At 41.4% G+C, this 16,509-nt stretch overlaps 1 protein-coding gene across 11 annotated transcripts in view; it reads right to left on the reverse strand.

Moving 5' to 3' along the window:
• The window catches only part of RC3H1 (ring finger and CCCH-type domains 1), a 58,583-nt gene that overhangs the window by 4,740 nt on the left and 37,334 nt on the right, over positions 1 to 16,509 (reverse strand). For 7 of the 11 annotated variants that reach the window (XM_064427867.1, XM_064427873.1, XM_064427872.1 and 4 more), the window contains exons 8-19: positions 15,890 to 16,008; positions 14,201 to 14,313; positions 11,320 to 11,601; positions 10,767 to 10,984; positions 9,132 to 9,508; positions 7,973 to 8,104; positions 7,246 to 7,398; positions 4,950 to 5,160; positions 3,443 to 3,533; positions 3,192 to 3,327; positions 1,104 to 1,274; positions 401 to 516 (exon numbers count right to left, since the gene is read on the reverse strand). In XM_064427867.1, the coding sequence (XP_064283937.1) occupies positions 401 to 516; positions 1,104 to 1,274; positions 3,192 to 3,327; positions 3,443 to 3,533; positions 4,950 to 5,160; positions 7,246 to 7,398; positions 7,973 to 8,104; positions 9,132 to 9,508; positions 10,767 to 10,984; positions 11,320 to 11,601; positions 14,201 to 14,313; positions 15,890 to 16,008 (2,119 nt within the window). The remainder of the gene's footprint in view (positions 1 to 400; positions 517 to 1,103; positions 1,275 to 3,191; positions 3,328 to 3,442; positions 3,534 to 4,949; positions 5,161 to 7,245; positions 7,399 to 7,972; positions 8,105 to 9,131; positions 9,509 to 10,766; positions 10,985 to 11,319; positions 11,602 to 14,200; positions 14,314 to 15,889; positions 16,009 to 16,509) is intronic. The other 4 variants (XM_064427875.1, XM_064427874.1, XM_064427877.1 and 1 more) reach the window with 2 other exon arrangements.

Consider the following 16,509-nt stretch of genomic DNA (forward strand, 5'->3'; position numbering starts at 1 on the left):
CTTCCTAGACAACATCCACATCACAAACCTTAACAGGATGGAATACCTTGCACATTTGGGAGATTTCTTTTATTTGAAACCAAAACAGCAGATAAGGAATTCTTTTGTGGTGGCTGTGTAACTCCTGCTTCTCCCTACTAATCATCCAGTACTGACCAGATGGATTCCTCACTGCAAGTCTTCTGTTCTATTAATTTATAGTTTTATTCCACTCACCTATTCCACAGCTAGAGAGGTCCTTAATTCATACTTGCACTATACAAACTTGATTTGTATTCTCTTTGCCTAGTAGGTGATTCCTCATTATAGCTGATGCGAGGCAAGGGTATTTATTCAACAGGAGAGTGGCCCTGAAGAAGTGGCTCATGTTACACAAAGACAGGTTGAAGGTCCGTGTTACCTGAATGTCAGTGTAAGGTCCTCAGCTGGAACCTTGTTTTGTGGTTCTAGTTGTCCATTTTCTGTCTGTTTAGTGGTGCCCAGCTTGTTTTTCATATCCAGTGAAGACTGGCTCTCCTTTAAAGAAAGAACAGATGAAAAATTCTTTAAGAGTGTGTTGAAAGAGTTGGAGATTTCATGCCTTAGGGACAATGAAGGCCTGTAAATTGCAGTCACACAGTTTAACCCGCAAAAGCCATGAGACAAAACCAGACTTTTAGATATGCTCATCCTCTCAGGACACAGTATTTCCCAAAAGGAAGGGATGATCCTTGTAACAACAAGCAAAGGCCACAGACTGTAACAGCACACAGACTTCTGAACACTAGCCTGTACCTGCAGACAATGCTCCCTATGTTAAAGCAGTTTATAGAGCTCATGGCACAGTGACCTTGGAGACAATTTGGTATCCATCAAAGTCAACACCATGCTTATTTCAAATGGTGACAGATTAACAACATTTAAAGAGGCTACATTGAACTTCTTCATGAAGAAGACTCAAGAAACTCCTCAGGAGGTTTTGAAGAATAGAGGTGAAGAGGAAGATGGATGACTCCAGATGGATGAGCATCCAGCAGGGAGCCTGTCTGCCAGGGTGAAGGGGCTGCAGCCAGGTACATGGCTCTCCACTGCATCTCTCTGCCTCCCAGCCCCCCAGCACTCACCATGCTCAGCTCACGGGTTCTCTTCCCAATTTCCCTTTCCACCTGGTGTAGCTCCAAGCTCAGCTGTTCACTTGAGATCATCCCAGGCCACTTGGGAGGTGGGGGTGGGGGCTGTGGTTGGCCTGCCAGGGTAGTCGCCTCTCTCTGCAACAGCAGCCTGTTACTAACAGCCTAAATGCATAAAGCCAAGCACATACACAACTGAGCACACAGCACACCAAGCACAGAGAGCTCTAAGGCCATAATTCCAGAGTATTGCTCATTTACAAAACCAAGGCCACATTTCACAATGTCCCAATTGAAATCACTTCCAATGCAAGTTTCAACATGTTTCTGTTGACAAGGACAAGTATTTGAATTTTTAAACAAGCAGTGTTAAATACCTCTTGCTGTCATAAATTTGCATGTGTTTTCTTCATATGTCACTCCCTTCTCAAAACTTACAGTAAGCCCATGAACAAAAACATTACTCTCTTCTGAGCTCTATGTTCAACAAAAGAATTTGCAGACAAGCAAGTCTGCTGCTTTATTTACAGCAGTAGAATTTATCTAATTGCACAACAGAGCCAGAATTATTATCACAGCATCTTGAGATGTAGTTGTCAATATGTAGGTCTCTACTGACCCACACTGGGAAACAGGAATAGAGAGAGGCAAGTGACTATGGTCATTCACAAGTTGCAAGTTACTAGAACCAGTAGCCATGTCAGCCATTCTAAAAATCTGCTAACACTTGTGAATTAGTTCTGCAAGTGTGGGCTCTGCATTTAAATACATCATCTTGTACTCCACACAACCCAGCATTTGGCTGGTCTTTAAGCAGAAATGCTCATACAATGCAAAAGCAAAATGATCTAGTTCTTCATGCTCTGGGTGAATTGATTGATGCAACCTTATAACAGGCAAACCAGTGAAGACTCCTTGATTTCCAATATCTACATGCAGCTTTAAACATGAGAGATAAACTGAAAGCTGTACTTCATCAAAATAACTAATTGTGCAAAATTCATATTATACCAAAATATCCAACTATGCCAAAATTCAAATTATGTCAAGGGCTCAACATTCAACTCTGTAGGATTTAACACTGACACAATCACAATGATGAACAAGAGAGGGCCATGTACAGGTTTTGCAACTTTCCAGTACTCTTGTATTATGGCAATTGCAGACATGCAAGATTGAAAACATTTTCTCCTCTCATTCCCAAACAAGAGCACAAGAACACAAGCTATGTTTCAAGTAACTAACAAATGCATATTACTGCAACTACTGCTGTGACTTAATTGTGAGCTCTTAAACTAATCTGCAATAACCCTCCTCTGTAACATGTGTTCTTAACTAACCATAGCTTCAGCAGAAGCTGCTATCCACTACTTACAGCAATTTCTTCTGGGAAAATGTTAACACAAATAGTTGCTGAGGTACCTACAACAGTTTTCTCGTAAATATTTACTGACTTTTCCTAAGAGGAAAAAAGTAACTGAGGTTTTCTAAAACTATTCATTCATTACGGCTTGACATTACTCCTGCCTCACAAAATCAAAATATTTCATCTCATCTTTCCTTATGCTACATTTCTTCTAAGCAAAGAGCCATAACATATTAAGCCTTAATTTTTCAAGCTAAATATATTACATATTTACTTTCTTGACTCTTGTGGTTTGTGCTATTTAGGAAGAAACAGGTACAAACACAAAGCTAAACATGAAACAGATGAAGCTCATGGCTTTCTGCACATAAAATCAGACATTTCCAACAGCAGTAAAGTCAAGAGAACAGGCTCCTACACCCCAAGTTTGCCTCTGAGTAGAGCTGAACAGAGGGGGAGTGAAAAATAGAATGACAGCAAACAAGACTGAGCATAGAATGCAGATTCAAATATGGTGTTGATGTGCATGTGGACTGCAGGGAATCTTCTGCTGCTAAGCAGAAAGGCTGGCACTTGCACCACAGCCCTGATGCCTGGCATCACAGGATTAAGAATTGTTACCGAGTATCAGTACAAAGGTCAGCCCTTGAAAGGCTTCACCAATGCTAGCTCCCTCCATCCCACCCCTCAGTGCTGCTCCAAATGCTGGTACCAACCTCCAGCCCCCTCATTTGGGTCTGCTGGCTGATCTGGTGGTCAACTTGCTGCAGTTCCATGCGCAGCTGCTGCTCTCGGTCGGCTGAGGGCAACTGCTTCCCATGACCAGCCACATCCGACATGGACAGCCTCTCCCTTTGGCATTGGAAAACAAGGAGATTGCAAAAAAAAAATCTTTACTCCACTGGCACAGGAAAAATACATAGAAGAAAATTTAGAAAGAGGCAAAGAAAAAACACAGCAATCCTACCTGTCAGTGAAACGTCCCTGAGAAGGTATATTTTGATGAGGAGAATATGGAGAGCCTCCCCAGCCACCGTGGGTTTCATAAGGACTGTAGTCTACCAGGGAACACAAGAAAACCACATTGCATTACTACAAAATCAACCTTTCAGTCGTTCAGCCAACACAGAACTAGACAGAGAAGAATAAGAAAGGCCAGCCCTCTAGTTATGAGAAGGTGAACATCTCTTCTGATTAAATGAACAGAGAAATACTCTCTGTGACCAGCCTCACATGCCTGCTACATGACTCTTCCTGTATGACTAACAGTCTGGGACAGCCTTCCAGAGTCTGAGATTGTGAAGGACTTCAGATACTCAGGCAGAGGAGCAAACACAGAACAAAACTTACAGACACGATGACTGCAGTTATTTTTACTACTGAAGTTCCTAAAAGACTCAGGAGTTCATTGATAATCTGACATACCTCGGTAACTACAGTTTAAAGAATAAAATTTCAGGGAAGTCAGAGTTCTATATGTAATAAAGTCTAAAAAATTACTGCCTGAAAGAGCTAGAAGCAAGTTTGGGGGAATGTAATAATTCAATATTTTCTTAAGGTTATTCAGTGTACCTCAAGAAAGAGACAATCTTTTGGAGTAAGACAGAAGGCCACACATGTGATTAGAAAACAGGTGTGTTGGAAATGAACTACTCCTACTTTTTTACTTTGCCTAGCAGTACATGAGACAATGGCTACATTAAGCTTGCAGCAGCAGCTACCCATAAAGCAAGAGAGGAGCAGTACAATACTTCATCAAGATGGTTTTGCATTGTCTATTTGGGAAAGTGCTAGGCTTCTGGATTCTGCTGCTACAGATTTAAAATAAGCTTCCTTATTTTATTTTTCCTTATTCCAGAGGGAATGGCAGAACAAAGTAACTTCTTCCAAACAGCAACAACATATCACTAACAAATACACTGTGTACACACAAACATGGAATCCTTGAATATCCCAAGTTGGAAGGCACCCAAAAGGACCACAGAGACCAAATCCAGGCCTTCCACAAACACCCCAACAATCCCACCCTGTACCCAAGAGTACTGTCCATACACTTCTGGACCTCTGGCAGTCCTGGGGCTGTGACCATTCCCTGTTCAGTGCCACCCTCTGAGGGAAGAATCTTTTCCTGACACCCAACCTAGCTCACCCCAGCTCAAGTCCTATCATGGGTCACTAGAGAGAAATTAGGGCCTGCCCTTCTGCATCCCCTCAAGAGGAAGCTGCAGATGCTATGGGGTCTGCCCTCAGTCTCCTCTTGTCCAGACCAAGTGGCCTCAGAAAGCTGTGGCAACCTTGTTCTGAATTCAGTCTTCTCAGTATAACCCTACCTGCAGTTATTTTAAGTGGCATTAACACACACCACAGCTGCATTTCTAAGGCAAGATGCAAATTTACTGGGCTTGTCTTTAACCTGTACAACACTGTAGCAGTACAGAAAACAGCGACAGCCAGCAAAATCCAAGAGCTCATACCTGAAATGATGGATTTGGTGGCAGCTCCCTGAACTGCCATGGCCTGCATGGGCCCAGAGTTCTGGTACATGGCTTTGGAAGTACGGGAGATGGCCCCAAACCTCGACACCGTCGGGCGGTCTCCAAACGGAATGAGGTCGTCGTCGCCCGCCTCGGCCGCTCGGCGCTGCATGTCCAGTCGCTGCTCACGCATGGCTTTACTGTCCACGTTCTGCACCAGACATGGAAAAGGCACTGCAAAACTCATTCCAAAAGTAACAGGACACTTTCCTTTCACAACTATTTGGTGAGTTAGTTTCTCTTGTATTCTCTATTCCCTTCACTTTTCAACTAGTTTTTCTACTCTTCAGTTTCTAACTCCACTGTCAGTGGGGATGTCTCCTTAATGGTCTACCTTTAGGTACCATTACTACACCACAGTGAAAAAGCTGCAAAATTAATTGTGATCAAATCCAGAAGAAGAGAGCAGCAGCAAATGGAAACTGTGACAGAGAAAGTCTAATGGGAAGAGAAGCGGGAGAAAACCTCCCTCTCATATAAACTCAAAGGAGAGATCAGTGGACATCTCTGAGGAATACAGATTCCTTCTAGATCAAATAGAAATTTCTCTGAAGCCCATTGCTAAGAATTGTATAACCTAACAGCCTGCAAATGACTCAGAATGGGAATTTTTCAGTACTGCAATTACTTGGACATGTCTGATATATCTTTTCAGGCACTTTTCATAAAGCAGCAGTACTGTTTGGAACATCCTGGTTTCTAACCAAGTTTCAGACTCAAACACCTTAATGGGTCAGCATATGAAGAGAGAAAGTGTTCACTCTCTCCTCCAGGAGCTGACTTAAATAGGAAAGCTATCTGCTGACTACCAGAAAATGTAACATGGTAAAAATTGCCAAAATCAAGTTAAGACTTTGCTAAAGAAGTAAAACTGTGCACAGTAGAACAAAAAGAGCAAGGAAAGTGGGACCACTACACCAAGATATAGTCCAATAATAAAATAAAACTCTGCAAGCTTTCAGTGGGGATAAGGATTGCTAAAAACAGTTAACATATCTGAGGCAGGAATAAAGGGGTGAAAATGGCAGTAAGTTGGAAGCTAAACTCAAGAAATGTGATACTTGGAAACTGAAACATTAGGGAAAATCTACTTCGGAATTCTGGAAAAAATTACATTTTAATCTTGAGGCCATAGGATGCTAGTACCAATTTTAATATTCTTCTATTTACTCAGTAAAGCTCCATGTATCTGCAGAATATTCAGCATTATGCACTCAGATGATACTACTCCTGTCCTTCACAAAAGGAATCTCTTATGAATGATTTTTAAAAAAAAATCACGGAAGAACTTATTCAGTAAAGGTCTCTTGATAATTTTTTCCTGTGAGGAGACAAAAGCTGAAAAGCAGCAGAGATCCCATTATGCTTATCTGAAAATTAGCTCTGGGGCACAAGAATACTTTGTTGAGCCTTGAAAAAGGAGGTTACTTCTCCAAACCTTATTACTTCTTGTAATTGAGCTGCAGGTTTTTTCCACAGTTTTCTAGCAGCAGGGATGAAAGCCAAGAGCTGTTTATCACTCCTGGATGCTGCCACTTAGATAGCAATAAGCTGATTGCAAGTAATCTCAGTACTTCTCCAGGTCAAACGTGGCAGTGTGATAACTCCAGGAAACCACACTGTATAGGACTGAGAGCAAGAGGACAGGTAAAAGGGTCAAAGCTGCAGATGAAATGCAATTTTTTTGCTCTGCTTTTTTCAGGAGAAAGCCTCCTTTTTGGGTCCATTTCCTGTAGTGGCTTCAAGGTTTTAAGAGGAAAGCAGTTCAGCAGACAGAAAAAGAAAAAAAGAAGTAAAAACTAGTAACACCCTTAACAGCAATAACAGCCACATTAAAAGGAATTAATTGCCTAAAGTTAAGTTACAGCATCTTTCTCCGACAGAAAGAAGTACAGGCAGCAACAGATGGACATGCTCAATTAACAAGCTGCCAGGACAGAATAATTTTTGCATTTCAAGTAAGTGCAAGGAATAATCCTTGCACAATATTCTTGCTATCTATGGCTTCAGAGCAGAGAGGCTATCCTCCAACTATATGCAGAATGTGTACCAGCTACACAAGAACTGTTCATAACTTTGAAAACAAAGTGCTTCACACACCTGCAAATGCTTTCTGTGACTGTAATGCACTTCTGAGCTTAAATAAAAGCACTGTCATGATCGTGGAGAGCAAATAAAAGTCCTTCCCAACCCACAGAAATATCCACTCTTCTGTTTTCCCCTTATCCCTGCATACCGCCATCTCCACACTCCTTGCTGCCACGACATCTTTGGGTTTTGCATCTTTGGTTCCAATGTAGGAGCCGATGGTGTCACAGGACCAGGGAGAGTACTGGCTGTAGTCATTTCCTTTGTATTTCCCAGCTACCTTCAGGTCTTCATCCAAGTACTGTACAAAAACAAAAATCTGGTTCTGTAAGTGAAGGGAAGAAGCAGTTTCACAGCCATCCCTGCTCACTTCAACAGTGGGGAACTTGAGAAAGCACCAGGATTATTTTTTTATCAGAAACATTATCCTCTGGAATTGGGCCAGAGAACACATGAAGTGCGTGAAATTCTGAGCCCCTGGCTACACTCCCAGTGCTGACTGTCCACTTGGCCAGTTGGAAGGTGATATTTTGACACTGGTTAAAAAAATAAATCTCTATCAAGCTGTTACTTCATCCTAAATATGTCAGAAGTAAAGTCTAGTAACTGTGAAGAGCGATTACTTCAATTAGTAATGGCTCTAAATTAATTTTCTTGGCTGCACCGAAAGCAGAGAGCTTAGGGCCACTGGTAGATCAACAGCCAGCTAAGACTATACTACCAGGGCTTCCCAGCTAGGCATGAAATCTACTTTCTACAACAGCTGCCAGTGCTGTATTGTTCTGATTTTCTTATTGTCTACACATGTCAGCACGTAAATGCCCAAGTATTTTCTAAATGTGCCAGTAACTCATGTTTTGTCAAAATACGCTTACCTCCTCTGAGTGAAAAGGATGAGGCAAGGTTGGTGATGGTGCAAAAGGAGGTGGAGAAATCACCTTCCTCTCTTCCAGCTGGGCCATGATCTCTTTCCTTCGTCGGTGAAGTTCATCCAGGCTGACATGAGGCTGAAATGAAGACAGGAAAATGTCTCAGAGCTCCTGAAGCATTCAAGTTCAAAATGAATAATTTCCTAAGTGTTGTTTACCCGAATGAAATAAGGCAGCTATGTACTGCAAGGAGAGGGAAATACAGAGGATAGACAGAATCTTTAAAGCAACAAGTAATGATCACTTTGTTAAAGTCTAGCCGTTACCTTTCATACAGGACACACATGTTCCTACACTGGCCAGTGTTAGTTCAAGACACCCCACAAAGAGGCAATGTGTTACACCTTGGCAAAGTTCCCACTGGCACATGTTCAGCATGGCAAGTTCCCATTACAGTCATGTAGGGAAAACTGATAGAACTCTGTGGGTCTCTAGTCACATTTATTATTCACTTTGCAATAGAATTAAACATAGCACACTCAAACTGATAAATCTTTAAGTTATGTTAAAAACACTTCCTGTACCTGGCAATAGAATTCAGAGCCTTTAATCTGAATAACGTAAATCCAATTATTCTACAGAACTCAATTCCAGCTGGTGAGTTAGAATAGTTACAAAACAAATTTGTAAACTTACAACAGAAAGACCTTCCAGTTAACTATCTAACTAGAAAAAATTCGGAAGAGCAGAATCTTTACTTCTTTTATCACGGCAGGTATGTTTAATGTTTATTATTGAGGTACAGCATTGGCTAGTCAGAGATGGGCAATACAAGAATGCACACGAGACCATTTCCACATGCTGTATTTACTCTGCACTTGAGTAGCCCTCTCCAGCCTAATCTCTGCTGGAGAAATCAGAGACTTATGAGATTTCAAAAGTGAATGTTTTTCTACTTTGAGCACTAAAGCAGCCTACTTTTACAAATTAATGTAATTTCATTTGCAGAGCTGACCAGTAACTAAACTACCTTCCAGTTTTTCATCCGCTTCCTAAGTTCAGACTTCCACAAAGGCCATCCCCTTAGCACAAAAACATTCAATTCCCCAAGCAGTTTACAGTTCCCCTCTCAAACCAACCGCAAAAACACAGCGTAAACCCGTACCCTGTGGCACGAAGGTCTGATCTGACCAAGATGCGGAGCCACTGGGCAATAAGGCTCTGTTTGCTGGTATCTGTCTCTGGCCTCGGGCACGTAGAGGGGCACAGCGGCCTGCGGGATGTCGATGGGCACCGGGCTGCCCCGCACCACGTCCTCGCGCTGGTAGGGCTGCACGGGCGGGTAGACGCGGCGGCCGTCGTAGTGCGGGGGGTACATGGGCTGTGCCAGGGCCGGGTAGCCCTGCGGCTGCGGGTACTGCGGGCTCACCACCCGCTCCGGCAGGTACGGCCCGTAGTGCTCCAGGTACGGCGCGCCCGCCTCAGGCGCTGAGGGAGGAGGTCGGACAAAGCGAGACATGGACTGAGTGGGGTAGTACACTCCTGAAGCAAGGCAAGGGGGGGAGACACAAGATACAGAAAGTGATTAGCACAATTGTCCACAAAAATTGACAGCAGAAAACCCCGAGGAAGTCAAAGTTGATCCAAAGCTCAAGTGATGTAGTGTAATTGCCTAAGATACCAGCACAGTGTCAAAGTTACAGTAATTGATAAAGAGCTGCTGAGACTGAGCCCATCACAGGTGCTCTGCCAGCACCAAATAGAAATAAATCATCCAAATGTCTCTGCAGATTGCTACAAATGCTTTCAGCTAGGTAAGACCTAAAAAGTAAACTGAAGATTGGTCTGTACATCTTCATCCATGCAACTAAATTCAATTTATCTCAACATACCAGAGTCACTGTCTGGGTAAAGGAACTTGGATTATTAGGATTTAAATTCATCTAGAGATTTGTTCTATGTCTTGAACAGGAGAAGGACATTTCAGTAAATCATGAAAGACTTGTAATATCACAGTGCCTGGTTACCTGAAGATTTTATTATTCTATCTGAGAGCTCTGGATAATTTTAAAATAAGCACGAACATGTGCATGACATCAAATTTTCTGGACAACTCAGATGTTCACTGGCACATAATGAACAAATATAAGTAGTTTGTTTTTCTTCAAAATGCTCTGCAACTTTCTCAGAAATGGCTTCCCCCATTTTGCTTTTCCTTTCTAGAGCTTTTTCTGCTTTTAACTTCCTGCGGTCTTATATTGCTTATTTTTCTTTCACATTAACCTCACTTTATCTCACTGCTCTCTGCAACCTCACATTGCCTAAGAATCACTCTCAGTTTTCATATAGATAGCCATATCTTCTCTCTTTAATCACCTTCACCATGTGCTCTCTTTATAGTTAAGTTTTTCCTCTTAGTTCCTTTTTAATGACATTTTCTTTTTTTGTGAACACCCTTCTCTAATTTCATTTATCTCTAGTCATCACACACACTTTATTTCCATTTTCCCTGAGTCCAACTAAATTAAGGTTTACCAGACTGGATACCTCATCCAGCCCAGTTAGGAAGAACTGAAGACAGGACTTGCAACACTTGGACAGACAGATACAGGTATTGTTTTCACTTGCATTGAAGTCCTCAGTCAAGGCATAAAATCCTGCTGATTTCCATTTTATTATGACATCACTATAGTGGTGTCTTTCACCATTTGTAAGAAAACTTCAATGAAAGGGCTTAAAAACCAGAATGGGAAGGAAGACTAAAATCAGCAGGAGGATGAAAGAGCTTGGTCAATCTTACCTTGCTGGTAGGGTGCTGGCTCAAACGACGGGGCAGCCCCTCTGGGGTCTTGATAAAACATATCTGCTTGTTGTGCACTGTACAACTGAGACCCTCGTGGTACCATCTGCAGCTGCTTGGTGACAGACACCGAGGGCAGATCTGCTGGCACCCGAGCAGGCACAGGATGAGGGTTCACTGGCAAAGCAGAAATAGAGCTCTTGGGAACAGATTCCAGCCTAAAGGAGTGGAAAGATGGCACAGCTCATTAAGGCCTGGTATAGCACACTGTACTCTAACACACTGTTATATTTGTCTACACTCCACCTTCTGAAGGCTTCTATCACCTTCTCCAATTAAAATATAAGCAAACAGGGAATTACACAGTTTAGAGCTTTAGCTTTCTACTCCACTATGCAATCACTAAACCACACCCCCCCACCCCAACCAAACACAAAAACAACCACAACCCCAGTTCTGTTTCTTTTTTAAAGAACTGGTTCACTTTGTTTCTACTCCACATTGACACACACACACAGAGAGCAATTTGAACAACAGGTAGGAAGAGCCGTACAAGTCAGGAGGGGATCCAGGGGCACTGCTACTCAGGTGGTCCATCTTCCCCGGCTTCAGGGCACTTTCATAGCCGGAGTCAGTCCCTCGAGAAATCAGTTGTGTCACTGTGCTGCCTGTTGACACAATTCCATTTGGCAGAGCAGAAGTTTTCCTATTGGGCAAGTCCACTCCCCCTTCCTCTGAGAGGATAGCTCCTGAAGGCAGGCCCACCTCGTTCAGCTGGCCCAGGGAGGCACTAAGGGGTCTTCTGGGAACGAGACGCTTGTTCATTTTACGGAACCTTCAGAAAGAAAAACCACATATCAAAAATTGAAACAAAAAAAAGTGAAAGGAGCTGGACTTTCAAGACTTTTCAAACATGGATTCTGCTGAAAGCTTCCTTTTATTCAAGTTCTTCAAGGGGCTTATGAAAATACCTAATAGAATAAAACTTCCCTGATAGTTGATCTATTAATAGGAGTTTCGATCAGAACAAGGGTGAACTTTTAATGACAAGTACATCAAGAATTCACAGGTAAACTTCACACAACAAATTTACAAATCCTACTTTCTTTACATATAGGCATCTCAAGAGAAGAAAACCAAAACCAAGCGTCACATAAAGTATTATTACCACATAAAACGCAGTACAAGTTTCAGAATAACAATCACAGACTGTTCAAGCCTGTATTATTCAGAGAAGACACTAATAGCAGAAAATTTAAGTGAAAAAATATGAAGCTATACCCTTTTGCTCTATTTGTCCAATAATAAGCTAAGTGTTTACTACCATGTGATATATTTTAAGGCACAGTTTGAGATTAATGTTACAATATCAGTATGCAGCTTACACCATTTCTGCTGTTTGATAAAGTGACTGCAGAGATAAAAACTCTATGAACACGCAACCGTTCCAAAAATTTAGCTGCTTCTGACTGAAGCCTGAACAAATACAGGCATTTTAACCAAAGTTCCACAGAAACCAGTAGGCCAACGGTACTGGAGAACAAATTCCAGAGTTCATGGTCCTCCACTAAATACCCTGCCATTAGCTCAGAATGCAAGTGTGAAAGCATATCTGCAGACCTGAGTGCCCTCACTGAATAAGAAGCAAGTAGTATTTCTTCAGCAGGGTTGAAGTCAATACTTTTATATCATAAATAACAGTCAGAGTGAGATGGGAACCCAGAGCAGGAAGGTATAAAAATTACTGCAGAAAAAGGTGGCAACTGACTGATTACTCCGTCTTTAGATAATCTCTGTGGTTGCCCACATGCATTAACAGCAACACAAAAGAGGTAAAAAGGGGTTTTACTGTTGAGGCTGCTTTGTTTTTTAGATGTTGTTGCAGTCTCCACATGTGTAAGACACAAATTAATTTTTAAAAAGTTCAGTGCTTGCCTACGCACACAGGGCCTTTGTCCCTTGTCAAGAGGGGAATGAGCTGCTGTTTAAGCAAATTTAGATTATAATATACTATCTGAAGTATTACCACACATTTCCCCATAACCTTTCTCAAAAATTAAAGCTATATAGAGAGATAGAGGAGTCACACAGCAACAGCAATGCATATTAGTCACACTAAGCATTTTTAAAAGGAGGAGTGCTAACACAATAGCTACTTAAAGGAATTAAGCAAAGATAAAAGGTACAAGGAACAATCAGAACTCCCAAGTTCCCCAACCACCCACAGACACTGAACAAACATTCTCTTCAGCCCAGGACATCATTAATACCAAGGCATGCAAATCAGCCTGGCTACAACAGGCCTCTCCCGCCCTGCAAAGCTGACAAACAATCCTTGATACTGAACTGGCTCAGAGGTGTAACACTGACCCACATGTTAACAAAACCATCCCAAAGCAGCACTACCAAGCTCCATTTCATTAGCGTGGTGACAGAAGGCAAAATACTCTTCAACTGTTTCTGCAGCACACAAGTACTGAGGTCCTATTCCTTGCTCATATGAATAACTGTCTTTGTCATTCCAACACCACATGCTCTGCTCTTCTTTCTTTGTGTTTTGTCTATGCACTGCATGCTGGCTGTACAGGCCATGAACTGACATTAATGATTTGAGTTTCAGATTAAGAAATGAAAAAGAAACACTGCGTGCCATTTCCGAGCCTTTGCAGTATTCTTCTCATTAAAAAGCACCTTTTCTTTGAATTGTAGCCCAAAAAAGCAAGTAACAAGCTAATATACTACATAAAATACACTGAATTTATTTCTTTTAGCTCCTAAACAATCCATTTTAATTTAAAAAAATAAAACAACCTGCAGAACAACAGTATCTCTCTTGCATAACTGGTAGCCCTCCTAAATCTGTAAGGGACCTAGACTGCAGATTTGATATGAGCATCATTTTTTAACTCTACAACAACAGATGTAACCAATTGAAGGTACCTGCATGAAACTTTTTGACAGATTGCACAAAAAACTATTGCAGGAAAAAATCTTGAGTTGTTTGTTTTTAGCTCTTTGGAGAGCTAGCAACAAATTCCTTACATTTGGAAAACTGCCAGCAACCTACCTGAATGAAAAGGGAAGAGGAGAAGCACCCCCAAACAAGAGGCACTGTGAATGCCATCACACAGCATGTTTGGTCACATTTAAGAAGTAGGGAAAATAGTTCAGCTCCAATAACTTTGGATAACACTTAATTAACATCAAACTTTCAGGGCTGCATTACTGATGAACAAAGCAAATATCCTGCTACAGAAGAACAAGGAGCTCCAAAACCTAAGAGGTGACTGTTACCAGTTTATCACATTACTTCTTACTAGTTTAACAGCCAGGTTATACCTCCTTTCCCCCTCATTCCTAAATATGAGAAATAACTCTTACAGACAAGCTGAAACTAAGACTGGACTGCCTTCTACTAGTAGAAGAACACTTACTTTTCCAGCTCCTCCTGTGAGTGTGCAAAGGTGCAGCTGGCCCCCCTGGGACATCCTCCTCTCTGCTTCATGTCTCGGCACATGTATGTCTTGTACTTGCTGTGCTGAGGGGGCTGACAAGGTTAAAGAAACCAGGTGAGATACCTGAACATCAAAGTGCACTTAACCAAGCTGAATGTATCATCTTATCAAAGGCCTGAAGTTTGACTGTTGATAATTCCTCTAATTCAAGAGTTTCTAAAATACCTGACATGAAATAAACCTGAAGTATTTATGTTTGGTGCTTCAACAGAACCAACAGATTCAAGGGTATGTGTTCTGACAACCAAGTCACTCTCAGTTTTCTACAGCATTTTTATTCAAACTGCTTACTGAAGAGCTTGACTAGAACACAGTTGTACATTTTAGGGCAGAGTTAAGTGGACAAAACTCATACAGGATGAAAAAATTACCAAGAATCAGATATACCCTATCAATAGTTCCCCACCATGGGACTGGTCTGTAAAAGTCAACATGCTTTCTTGGAAGCCAAAAGGTGTATATCTGTCAGAAGTCACCTGAAAACTGTTGGGAGTTTTTTGTTTGTTTTTGCTTTTGGGAGCATTTATTTTGTTTGGTTTCTGTTTGGCTTGTTTTGGGGTTTTTTTTTGCCTTCTACTGCAGTAAGAAGATCCAGGCAGAGTGAACATAAGCCACACAGCCTTTTACTGGCCACTGTTGCCAGGTAGTGCAACTTTCCCCAGACTCAGCAGACATCCCTTTCCTACTCACCAGGCTCTGGGCTCCCTTCCAGGCAGCACAGCATGTACCACAGGCTCTCCACAATAAAAACTCTTGATTTTTCCCCTCCCAGATTTCCATTTATGCATTTCTACTATTTTTCCTTTTGCTGGTGACAGTTCTCATTATCCATACCAATTAATAAAAAAAGGTGAAACAGCAGAAATAATTTACTTTAATGTTGCTTTTTTTTTTTTTTGGCAGAGATAATATTTTTACTAGCTGAGTTCCCCAAACCAGCTCTCCAAGAGGATGAATGCCAAAGTGATGGAGGAGTAGGACTGGGACAGGCAGCTCTGTACTTCAGCAGCATTTATATCAACTGAGCTACACAACACAATGATATCAAAGGAATGTGTGATAAGGTAACTATGAGATAAGTTAATACACAATTACATTGTCATTGCTGAAAACAAAAAAATTTGTTTCAGGATCTTAGATTGCACCTTCATATCAACTGTTCTTAAATCTTCAAGCTCGACAGACCACTAAGCACAGGTATAAGGATGATTTCATTAACAGAGAGCCAGCTGGCTGAAATATGCCACATTTAAACAAACCCAAGAAAATTCCCACAAATCACAGCAGCAACCAGTGTCCCTTCCCCACCCTCTGCTCAGGAAGGTTGTCATTCATTTCCCTAATGAACTCCCCTGCAGCTGCATCAGACGGTCTCCTTCCATCCTAGTGAGCTGTGAAAATCAGTTCAACAGGTTTTGGAAGTAAATGTGTGTTGTTTTGCATTTTTTCCTTTCTTGTTTCTTTTTTTGATAAATATGAATCGCAGTGATGTTTTCAATTAGCTCCTTGTCAAACCAAATCTTTTCAGATGACATTAGTAAACATCTACTATAGGATACAGCCAATAAAACTTAGGGGTACACATTTCCCATATGATTTAGCTTTTACCTGTTGTTGATCTGTTCCTTTTTTGCTGTGATTCTGGATATAATCAACTAAGCCATGAACCACAGTCCTCACAGCAACTAGTCCATTTTCCAGTTGTTCCCATGTTGGAGGTGGAGCATCTGTAGCATGGACATCAAACACCAAATACAAAAAGAAAAATCAGAAAGATTTTCCAAATCCAGGTACAAAATCCCACATCAGAATCATGAAACTTGACTAGCCAAGTTTATAAAAAACATTTCATCAGTAGATAAAAAGCATTCAGCACCTTAATTCTGAGACATTTAGCTCTTACAGAATAGAGATATCTGTAAACTTAAGACTGAACTGCACAAAATACCGAATGAGCCAGTAAGATCATTATTAGCATGTAAAATTATCTCCTTTTACAAGAACTTTCTCATCTCACAAGAACTCCAGAGTAAAGGCACTGCACAAGCTCTTCTCATTAAGAAAAACATCAGGTTCAAAATCCCTCTTTGCATTCAGACTCCTGGCGGTAAAATTATTCCATATGAATACAGTCATGGCTGGCCTGATTACACAGGCAAAGATGTAGAACAGCAACAGAAATTAATGCCTCTCATGTGGAAAAAACATCACAAGGCAAATCTATGAAT

The sequence above is a fragment of the Passer domesticus genome, chromosome 7, assembly GCF_036417665.1.
Source record: "Passer domesticus isolate bPasDom1 chromosome 7, bPasDom1.hap1, whole genome shotgun sequence".
In the NCBI taxonomy this organism is placed as follows: domain Eukaryota; kingdom Metazoa; phylum Chordata; class Aves; order Passeriformes; family Passeridae; genus Passer; species Passer domesticus.